Source organism: Melanotaenia boesemani, chromosome 10, assembly GCF_017639745.1.
Source record: "Melanotaenia boesemani isolate fMelBoe1 chromosome 10, fMelBoe1.pri, whole genome shotgun sequence".
NCBI lineage: Eukaryota > Metazoa > Chordata > Actinopteri > Atheriniformes > Melanotaeniidae > Melanotaenia > Melanotaenia boesemani.
Window position 1 is genome coordinate 21,828,602 of NC_055691.1, and position 12,211 is coordinate 21,840,812.

The following is a 12,211-nucleotide window of genomic DNA, read 5'->3' on the forward strand; positions in this document are numbered from 1 at the left end:
ATCCAGGGATTGCAGCCATTTATCTCTGGCCTTTTAGTATTCTCTGCATTTTATAAATCTTTGAATGATGCTCTGTAAAATATGAAATCCTAAATTCTTCATAATCTCCTGTTGAAAAACATCCTTCTTGAATTGTTGATCTCACACAACAAATGTCTCAGCTTCTCTGGGATGCTCCCAACATTATTACTCCCAATATTATTACTAGTAGCAAGTTGCCATTTCTTTATCTGAAAGTTTGTTGCTACGCATACCAATGAATGATGATTTGTTTTTAATTACAATATTCAGGGTATTGCAAATTAAGTATATGAAGAGCTTTAAAAACATGATATAAAACTAAAGACAAAACTGAGCTGTAGAATTTAAGAAATAAATCTATACTTGTTTGGTTTATCTCTGGCTCAAGTTGTAAAAAATCCATTTTATCTGGAGTCTATTTTTAATATGAATACCTTTACCTTTGATCCTAACCCACCTGTACAATGCTTTAAAAAAATTAAGTCCAACTTTGGTCTCATAGTAAGGTATTTTGTAGTTCTTTTACTAGAGAAAAAACAATATTTAAAAATAATCTTTTGTATTGCTGACTTCCAGTGCTCAGATGGAAGTGCTTTGAACCCAACACAGTTTTGGGTTACTGTGATATAAACATATTTCTGCAAACCTCCCCCCCTCACATGGATCACTTGATGGAAAAGTTGCTGCACAAAACAAGAAAATAAACAGCAGCTCAATATAATAGTTAACTACACCTTTTATTGTTTCTTGTTCAGCCAATGAGAGATTTCAGTTTTATCCCTCATATATGTCACTCATATCCAGCGAAGTTCTGAATTCCAGCAGACAGCCAGACATGCTGCCACAACCACCACTGATGCCATCAGATGCCAAGCATCAAGTGCACACGAGACAACATGATCATCTTTTTTTTTAACTTGACTGAGTGAGATTCCTTTAGCCAGCTGAAGATTTTCTCCCCTCCAACAGACTTCCCATGAGATGACTGGTTTAACAAAGCTTAACAGCTAATGCACACATTAGTCTAAGGTCTACTCTGTCTCTGACATAAAGGGATGCCACTCAGGAATGGAATGTATTTCATAAGACTCTGACATGTTGCTATGATGTTGGTTTTGTTGCAAAATAATGCACCACTTTGTCTCCAATTTCATGCATGTTATGTTGAGCCATTGCTTCATCCAAAATGTCTAAGTTCAAGGCATTCATGCATTTGGCAACTTTTTTTTTAATGATTTCTGGCATGAAGATTAACTGGGAAAAGCACTTTGTGGTGGAGACTGATACTGTCACAATGCAGAAGCATGACTAGCATCACTCATACATGAAATGACCCAGAGGAACTCAAATCGCAGCATTTGTTCCTCAATTAGAGAGAAATAAACTTTAAAACTGTCCAGCTAGAAATGGGTCAAGAGGACATACAAATATAATAAAAGCAATGAAAAATGACAACAATTGAAAATGTCCATATAACTCTGATCATATGTTAATAAAAAGACAAAAATAATGAATCTGAAACAACATTATGAGCTTTGGATGAACTCTTACAGCTGATATGGATGGCTTTGCTCACTTTTTGCTTATATTAAATCACAAAAAAGGAAATATACAAGATTCCTGTTACAGGAGCTCAACAAACTGTCTTATTAGAAAATATGAAGTAGCCACAGATTAATCAGACATTGCACAATTATTCAAGAGCATGAGCGTCGCTACTGTTTACTGTTACTGTTAATAGTGACTCTCACACAACATCATCCACAAGAAAAAACAAAAAATAAATGAAACAGTTTACATCAAATGAAATGCCAACATTCTTTACAAAGCACCGGCTGGTACCACTGAGGTCCTATGATACAGTCAAAACAAAGCAGGCTTAGTTTAGGTTTGTGTTTCAGTTTTCAAAATTAAATCTTGTGGCAAAGCTTTGATAACTGCACAAATAATACCAAAGACTGTAAGCAATCAATATAACCCCTGTCAGCTGTAGGTTTAACATGTTTCCGGTTAAATTCCAAATGCTTTGCTTCAGGTTCAAGTTTAAACCAAATATGCATGTGCCAAACACCCAAATATTTAACACTTTACTTTAATGTAACAACGTCAACATGCAGTTTGGAAGTGGCATTAATACAGCTTATGTTATGGTTTGGAAATAAGCACTGATTGTGGGTTAAACCGGTGTGCTTTTCTTTCTCTCTATATATAGATATCATTATAAGTATATTAAATGTTAAAACAATATCAGTTATTGAACATTGCAGCATGACATAAATTGCTCTCATCTCTATGGTTGTTAAAAAAAAATCAAGAATCCAAGAGGTTGATATTTGCTTTGACTGTATCTCTGTAAGACAGGATTTGCTTGATTAACAAAAAATCCACTAAACTGCAAGAAAAAGAAAGACATGAAGTTATTTTTATAAACTCATACACTTGCCCTTCACAGCCACTTGTTTACCTTACACTATGGAATGCACTGAAAGATTGATTTTCCAAAACATCACAGATTATATGAAGCCTATATTGTTGAAAACACAGCATCTTTGTATCAGGAAGGTCTGCTTTGAAACGTACAAAGACTGGAGAGGTGAACTATGCAAACTGTAACATTTACACTCTCAGTCATGATCCACTTTAAAACAAGAAACTGTGAAAGATAAGAGCAATCATTTATATAAGGCATTTTAAGTTGACAGAACTCCCTAGACACTCCTTCAGAGGCTTCTTGTGGATAAATAAGGAATGTCTTTGTCCATTTCCAATTTTTCCATTTCTGTGTCCATTTCCACGAACATATTCCAGAGGGAAGAGCCAGAAAGTGACATCCCAGATTACAGGGCGGAACCAAAATATTGTGGAAAGAGGCCCAATTCCTTTCAGGCGTGAACCTTAAGCAACCACAGAAGTCTCCTTCATGGGAAGTCAAGACAAGGGTGGCGCTACATTCAGAGGTTCACGTAGAGGAGTACTACTGGGAGCAAAGAGAGTACGCTGAAAGACGAGGCGACCATGACACTTCCACCTGAAAGAAAAAACAAATCAAATTTTTTTTTACATCACAAGAACAGAGACATTAGTTATCTCTCCCAGGGCTGTGGGAAGAAGTTTAAGTAACGTTTTTTCTCACAGCCATGTTTTGGAGTTCTCACAGCTTGTTATTAAAACATCATCTGGGCACAACTTTTTAGACATGTTTTGTTCCCAAGCAGGGGTGTAGCACGAAATTGTGGGCCTTGTGTATAAACAATCTTGGTGGGCCCCCATGTTCAATCAATATCTCTCATATGCATATTAGTATAAAACAGGGATAATAAAGATGATCTCACTTCCAATTTGAGAAAATGCCTAATAGCCAGCATAATACAAGTCAAATTACCAGACCAATCACCTTCCTTCTTGTTTTTAATTTTCCCTGCTTTCTCTTCTGTCCTCGCTACTCACTAACTTCAGAGCAACTTTCATCTTACTTTTCTTCAGTTCCAACATCCTCTTACTCATCTTTTATCTCTCTCTGTTACAAGGACAGGCCACATACCAAGCAAAATGGATACAGAATTACGTTAACCTGCTTATAGCTTAAATACAATAAAAAAAATTTAAAAAAAAGATAACTGATTTATATATTGCTAAGATCCTTTCAGATGAATCAGCAATTAAAAACTGAACTGCCTCCATGAGCTCACTTAGTCTCACGTCCTCAGTTCTGCTACTGCGGTGGTGGTGGTGGCTAAAAACTGAGGGCCACGTGGTTCATGATGCTTTGCTAATGTTGATATTTACCATAAAAAATTCTTATATTCTGAATGAAAGGGAGCAGAAAGTAGAATAATCCTACACACTCTGTCCCTTTGTTGAAATAATTATTTTACAAAAGCATTGTATTACTGACAAAAACTAAAGCAAAACAAACAAATGTATAAATATAAAAACCAACACCAAAAGCTAAAATCACTGCAAGCTAACATAATCTTTCACATTTCTTTCTTAAGCACTGCCTAGAAAACATATCAGCTAACACAGTTCATCATCTTTCCTTGTCATGTTGCTGTTTTTTTTCTCTTAAATGCAGTAGTAAACTTTTATTACCTTGTATGGATTGTTCTGTAGATCAATTCCTCCCACAGAGATGCAATGTTCCTTGAGTTTAGTCCTGACTCTAGATAATTTTTATATTTCTGTTCCTTACCTGCCTAATGTTGTAAGGACTCTCTCATTTTTCAAAAGAATTTTGATGTCCCTTGGTAATGCTTTACTGTGAGCTGTGAACATAATTAGTATAATCAACCAGCTTACAAACTTTAAACAATTTCTTTTTCAACCTCATTCATCATCTGTGTTAAATCTAACCCAGAGTAAAATAAAGTTTCATCATCATAAATTTCAGAAGTTTGGATACATTAACCAAATTGTTTATATACAAAATAAACAGCTTTGGCCTGAATACCAAACCCTGAAGAAAGTAAATTTATATTATGTGATCCTTATTTTACTATATTTAACTGCACATATTGCTTTCAAAAGCTTAGTAAAACCCACTGATGCACCAGCATTGTGGTACCATATTTTCCTAGTTTATTAAAAATCATGGTATGATCTGTGGTATCAAAAGCCCCTTTGAGGTAAATTAAAATGCTTACTAAACATTTTTTAATCTAATTCTGTTAATTCAATGGAATAATTCCATAAGTGGATGTGAGCAGAGTAATTTAAAAACCACAATGACCATTTAAAATATTGTATTTATCTATGAATTTGTCTGATAAAGTATTTCTTTAATATTTTTGAAAATTGCAGAAGCATAGACACTGTTCTGTAGTTAGTGAAGACGTGTTTATCTCTATTTTAACACCCTGGCTTTTTCTTTCAGCTGGTAACAAATTATTCAACCCCAACTGATGCAATGAGGAGCTTCTCATTTCTTATTCAGCCGTGCTGAAAGACATCCTGTGGTCGTGGAAAAGATGTTGGTCTGTTTACGAAGGGTCAAATCATTGGCATGCATCAAGCACAGAAAACATCTAAGGAGATTGCAGAAACTAGAAAAAATCAGGTTAAGAACTGTCCAACACGTTATGAAAAACTGGAAGAACAGTTTTTCATTTCAAGAAATGTGATCAAAAAAACATCTTGAATGATGGTGATCATTTAAATTTTTGATGTAATCAAATAGAGGAGAAACACCAGTAAAAGTCCGGGCTTTGTTTAATAGTAAAAGTAAGAACATTTTCACATGAACAATGTGAAGGGAACTCAAGGGATGGAAACTCAGCAGCTGTGTAGCAATAAGAAAACCACTAATCAGTGAGGTTAACTGGAGAAAAAAGCTTCAGTGTGCTAGGAGGGATGTGATTGGGATGTAGCAAGATTGGACTCTGGAGTTATGGGAGAAAGTCATGTGGTCTGATGAGTCTAGATTTACCCTGTTCCAGAGCGATGGGTGCCTCAGGGTAAGAAGAAAGGCAGATGAAGGGAAGAGCCATCATGCCTAGTGTGTACTGGACAAGCCTGTGGGGGCAGTCTATGATCTGGGGTCAGCGACTACCTGAATACACTGAATGAGCAGGTTATTCCATCAATGGATTTTTTCTTCCCTGATGGCACGGCCATATTCTAAGATGACAATGCATGGATTCAGGCTCAGATGGTGAAAACGTGGTTCAGGGAGAATGAGACATCATTTTCACACATAAACTAGCCACCACAGAGTCTAGACCCTAACCCTATTGAGAATCTTTGGGATGTGCTGGAGAAGGCTTTTCCCAGTGGTTGGAATCTCCCATCATCAATATAAAACCTTGGTGAAAAATTAATGCAAATCTGGGTGGAAATAAATCTTGACATTGCAGAAGCTTAATAAAAGAATTCCACAGTGAATGCTGCTATTCAATAAAATATTCCAGTGTGACCTTTTTCTTTTAAGGCAACGTTTTGGGTCAGGCAGTGTATATAACATTTTCTTCAACAAAATAGTTTAGCAAAGTTGGTTTTATTACACTATTAATTATTTCCCACATAGTCCTCATATAGATTTTACTTATATTTAATAATTTGATGTAGTATTGTTTTATATTCTGTCTATCTTCTGCCTTTGTTATCCTTTCTTATAACCATATGCTAGGCTATGGCAACACAAACACGAGTCATGGTTTGTATTGTACCTATTGTCTTACTGTGAACTTTTTCTGCTCTGTATATTATAACCACATGCACAATGGGAGCCTCTCTGATTCATGGTACTCCCTGAGGACCATTTTTCTAGATAATGTGCTGAATTAAGTAGTCAAGTGGTAATAATAAGAGAGCCCTTTTTAAAGATGAAATACAGTTGTATTTTTAAGGCATTAAATCTGACTCAAATGCACCTACAGTGAAGGTCATATAACTACACTCTGCCTTAGTCACTGTTCATAATGGCCTAAAATTTGGTATATTCACTTCCTCTGTTTGATTTGCTCAATTTTAACCCTTTGTAAAGTGATGGCTGACCATTTTATACTAACATTACTGTTCCGGTTCGTTTTTCAGCTTGACAATGGCACAGTCCTGAGATTACAAGTTATCCATTGATACTAAATAGCATATGTCATGATCCATCACTGAGAAAGGGCTGAAATATTGATAGGAAGTTTACTGTTTTCACAGTGGGGTCTGCAACATCTTAGTGTCAATTGACTAGCAGTGATAACTTTAAAGCTGGTGAATTTATGAATAATTTATGGTTAATTGATTTATGTTGTCAAAGTAAGGCCTGATGTGCTGCTTTCAGTCTGAGACAACTAATACTGATATCAGCTCACGCTGTGTATTGTGCTGCTCATCAGATTTTAAAGAAATTAGGAAGCAGCTGCTTCCCCTCACTTAAATTTCCCAGCCTCTCCTTTCTTTCTTTACTTTTTGTTGCCTGGTTTACCTACTTTATCCTGCCTCCTGCTCCTCTGGTTGCCAAATCATTCTATAAGACATCTGAATGAAGGTGTGAACTAAAACATTTTTGCACATTTTTAAAGGGGTGATAGAGACAAAGAACATCCATCATCATTGTTAATACAAAATTCTGTCTCTCAACATCATTCAGCCAGGGTAAATTTAATTTTGGTAGTAAACAGATATTTTAAAAACATGCAACACGAACTTTTTATTCCAGGCTTCCTCATGCCCCCTCCCTGCAGAGGACCCTTGGTTGACATGGGGATGACCATTGTTGACATGGTGGTGTACCCTAATATGAAGTAAACCATCTTTGTGACACTGAAACCCATGGTTGCAAATGAAGTCAATTCATCACTTTTTCAGCTTCATTGTGTCCCTGGTGAGCTGAACCTCATTAAAGACCGGAGTCAGCCCACCACACCCTACAGAAATGGGCCAACAAAACTTCTTGCATTATTTGGTCTTTTTAAGTACTATATATATTATACATTACAGAAATACACCTCCCACCAATTCTCATCCATCAAACGTAACATAACATTTGATATGGCAAGTGTGACATACCCCAGCTGGGGTGGAGATCGCCTTAAATGCCCCTCCATTTGTCAATGCCCAGCGTTTGAATTCCCTCATGATTTAAATTCCTGGTCTGTGAAATCAAGCTGTCAGGTAGGGTCTGGACTGAATGATAAGGGATATGGAAAACCACAGGAGGGGTTTCCTCTTCTCATCAAGATCAATTACAGAGGCTTAAGGCCTCCTCTATCCAGTCAGCCTGTCAGTCCATTAGCCAATGAGAGGCTCCAGTCAGTGGGCTATCGAGGCTTTAGTCACGGGCCATCTCATTTCTCCAATCTGAGGTATGAAACCTGAAGTGACAGCCCTTCTCTGGCCCATGGGAACCCTTTAGCTTTGACAAATGATAACCTACTGCTAGCTCTGAGCCTTGTCTAATCCCACAAATGAATGGCTGGTCAGAATGAATAGACACATTGTTTCACATTAAACAGTATAGATTTAAAATGTCAGTAGGTGACTGAAGTCTTTATTTGTATTCCACTGATCTGGAACTAAGCCTGAGAGAAGATAGCAAAATACTTTTCACCGGAGATTACTCTCAGTCAATAAACTTGATTTAATTAATGAGATATTGCTTTATCACACCGTATCACTCAAATGACATATAGTGTAACTTTTGTAATGTTAAACCTTTTCTCAGATCTTTACCCAGCTTGGATAAAGCCCATTAAGACATGAATGCATGTTTGGTGAAAAGAAAGAAACAGCTCAGAGACTTTTTATCCACAATCAGCACAGGGAAAAACTTACTGTGTGTCATAGGTGGGATGTAGATTTGTGCCACAGTCCCATCTCCTCCTTCTGTGTGCGCCCGGACCTCCACCACATATTCTCCATTTGACTGCCGGGGAAGCTCTATCTGTTGCTTATCAGTCGTATACAGAGTGCCTGTAGAGTTGCCCTTCCGCTTGTACAGCACCTTGTAATGCATTACATATTTCAGTATGAGGGATATCAGTTGCCCAGCAACTAAAGTTTAATATTAGAAATTAAATAAAAATGTAACGATACTCACTCGGTACCCATTTATTGATGATTCATTGACTAATGGTTTTACATGTTCCCAGGCAATATTTACAAATTGGCCCCTTAACTTTGTACGTATTATTTTTGGGGGTCGATCTGGAGCTGTAAAAGACAAATAACATTCAGGAACAGTTCTATAATAAAAACATAATTGTAATTTGTAGTTGTACAGCTGTGAAATGTGTGGTTTTACATTCAGATTTCTGAAACTCAATGTTTAAATGATTGATAGTGCAACATACGAGGTTTCTTGGTTTGGATCTTGAAGTGCTTGCTGGGTGGGCCGCATCCCGCAGAGTTGCAGCCTCGAATCTCAATAAGGTAGTTGGAAAAGGGTTCCAGGCCATCAAGTTTAGTGTGGTTCTCCCTGCTGGACACTGCAACTCTTCTGGCTCTCCCTTCACCGTCTTCATGGTTTCTCCAGTATTTCACCTGGGACACAGAAACAGAGGTCAGATGGCAAAGATTCAGTTTGTTTGGCAGACACATAGCTCAAGCAATGTGCACGATTAGGGCACTAATAGCATGCTGCTGGAGTTAAATAGAAGTCTCAACATTTTGGGAAATGCATAGTAGTTTTTGCTTTCTAGAGTTGAGTTAAATGAGAAACCACTCTCATGCCTAACTGTTGATTATAAACCCACAAGTGTAGTGGAAAGTTACTTTAGTACTTTAAGTGCTTTCTATGGATATTATTTTGAGGTCCTTGTACTTTGTATCTATTTTATGCTACTATATATTTTATAATCTATGCTACTACACTATATTTAGTTGACAGATTTTGTTACATTTATAATGATGATTTTAAGTAATTAATAATGTAACAAGGTTTTAAATGATGACACACTGTTTCCACAAGCAGTTTCCAACATTTTGACATCTTAAACATAGCAGTGTGTGGAACTGATTTTTCTCCTTTTAGCTTCTCCTGTGATTTCTTTTTTTATTATTATTATTAATATTAATAATGCAACAGCTTTTGCATAGTTGAAGTTGAAGAGTGGTTTTGTGTCTTGCATTAAAATGCTAGTTCAGCCCCCTGGTTTCTCCAGACCACATGCTGTAGTGTCTTTGGGCAAAAATCGAATGTATCGTTGCTGTGTATCCAGAAAATGCACAGCATAACCTCTATGAAATAAAAAGTGGTGTATGATTGTGTGTACATAGGTGAATGTTGCGTATAATGTAAAAGAGCTTTGAGAGGTCAACAAGACTAGACAAGTGTTAAAAGATGAAGACATATAGTCCTTTCAGCAAAGCAATACCTCTTCACATGAACTGATAACTGTTCCAAAAACTTAAAACCTAGTATAAAATCTTTGTTTTTTTCCCCAATTTCTCATATCTCAGATTTATCCATTGACCCTATGTATAAAATCATTTATAATGGTGTACTATTTATAGAATATTTCCAAACCACAATATTTCCAAATGAACAAATACACAGTTGTACTTTAAAACTTTAATTAAATTTTGCCTATAGTATTTGTATTTGTATATTTGTAATATGAAAGTATTTTTCAGGATATTCCCCCTTCCAATGGATAAGTAGTATGTTTCTGTACCTGTACTTTTACTCAAGTAAATGGTCTGAATACTATGTAACACACTGGGCTATACAGTCAGCCAGTAGTTTAAAGTTTAGAAGCACCTGATATGAGGACAACCTGGTAGGAAATGGGATTTTTCAAGCTTCATATTGCAATGACCTTCTCACCAGATATGATACTAACTGTCCTAAAAGATGTAAATAGTCTAGGCTTTACAACCGAATCCAGCAGGACTAACAGTTCTGCTAATGACTGGTTTAATATGTGGAGAGAAAATTATCCTGGAAATACTATAATAATATTTATTAGCCATCGAGAGAGAGAGAGAGAGAACAAATGCGCTCACATTAATTATATGTGCACAAGATACATTTTATTCACTCTTCCTTTTTTTTCATATTCTTGAAGATTAAGTCACTTGTGCACATGACAAGGACTGAAATACACAGAGAGAACTTTTTAGGTTGTGTCTTAAATATTTATACATTACCAATATTGTTTAGTGTCTCTTTGTTTTATGGATTATTTAAAATCAACAGTAACAGTTGAAACTGTTCCTCATGATGTGTACTACTGTTTTCCTGTTCATTATATATTCTTACTCTTAGACCCTGCTCCAGTCAGACTCTCATACCCTGTTCCAGTAGATGGGAATGCTGTCTGTACCTTCTCTATCTGGATTGAAAGCAGAAAGAACAGTCTTAATGAGCTTGCTTTACACACCTCTTTTTGCAAACTGTGGGTGAAACACTGTGAATACCTTGATTAACAAATGTAGACCTAGTTAATTAATGCTTTCTGAAATGGTGACAGTTTATTTGTGTTTAGAGGCTTTGTCCATACTGCATCAGCTATTATGGATTTTGTGGTGTATTCTGTTACTTTTTCTCTCCCCTCACCCAGCAAAACAGAGCCTTTATGGATGATTTCCTTTTCTTTTTGCACAATCCTTGAAAAATTTAAATGCAGGATAAAAATAGCATACTGTCAATAACAGCACCCTCAACGATTTACATATGAAGCACAGAGTGAGACTCACTGTAGCACTGTGCAGGCACACAAGGCATGGAGAGCACAGTGTCAAGAAAGAGACAGAAAGAGGCAGTTTTCTAAGCAAACTCTTCATGGCTGATTGTACTCATGAAACATAATCTGTCAACATTTTAAACACCCTCCAAAAATTCACACATCATATGTTTAAAGAAGCTTATGTCTTTTTAAGAGCGGCCCGGGTTTCTTGAGAAAGGCTGCTCTTCTGTGCTAATTCTGTGTTGAAACTTAGATGTACTTCATTCATCTATTGATCCCACACTGGCAAACTGCAGAAATTGCATTCACTCCTCCTGTTTCCTAAATAATTAAAACACATAAATAAAATAAAACATAATATAACATGTTCAACTAACCTGGTACCCATCTATATTTTTCTGGGAGAGTGAATTCCAAGAGACAGTGGCCATCGTGGCTGACAACGCTCTGCCTTCAAGAATTACAGGAGCTTCAGAAGGAGCTAAGATGATACACAGAATACAAGGTGGTAAATAAGTTATAGCAATAAAATATGTTTTTATGTATGCATCATTGAAGGCAATTGTTACATATTTTACTATAAATATAAACAGTATATAGTCTAAGGAACAGTAATGGATCTATTACACTAACTACATATTAATGGTTTGTTTTTTATGTTGGATTCTATTATACTTTCTGTTTTCACAATGGTGTATTTTAGTAACGTAGATTAACAACAATAAATAATCAATGAAGGGACAGATATTTTTCTTGGTTCACATTCCTTCACTGGATCATAAGACTCTTTTCCATGGCTAATGTGACAGTTACACACTCTTTATGGGCTATTATAACCCAGAAACTGTCCTGTAATGTTAAATTGTCATGCTAGCATTGTGTTGAAATAGACAAAAAAAAAAAAAAAAAGATACAAAAAGATCTAATACAGTGTAACTATCACACATAAACATAGAAATAATCACTGATTTCTTTGGCGACGGGGCATTTTGCATAACTGCAAAGTCATATGTATACCTTCCTATGGCAAATGTTCCGTAAGCGTGTTTCCATGGCAGCAGGGTATCTCT

General features: G+C 36.2%; 1 protein-coding gene across 1 annotated transcript in view; it reads right to left on the reverse strand.

Moving 5' to 3' along the window:
* Positions 1-739: 739 nt before the first annotated feature.
* Positions 740-12,211, reverse strand: part of cntn1a (contactin 1a) — a 64,328-nt gene continuing 52,856 nt past the window's right edge. Inside the window, exons 20-24 of the mRNA XM_041996434.1 lie at positions 11,519-11,622; positions 8,805-8,994; positions 8,552-8,664; positions 8,287-8,455; positions 740-3,049 (exon numbers count right to left, since the gene is read on the reverse strand). Of these exons, the coding sequence (XP_041852368.1) occupies positions 2,973-3,049; positions 8,287-8,455; positions 8,552-8,664; positions 8,805-8,994; positions 11,519-11,622 (653 nt within the window). The 3' untranslated portion in view covers positions 740-2,972. The remainder of the gene's footprint in view (positions 3,050-8,286; positions 8,456-8,551; positions 8,665-8,804; positions 8,995-11,518; positions 11,623-12,211) is intronic.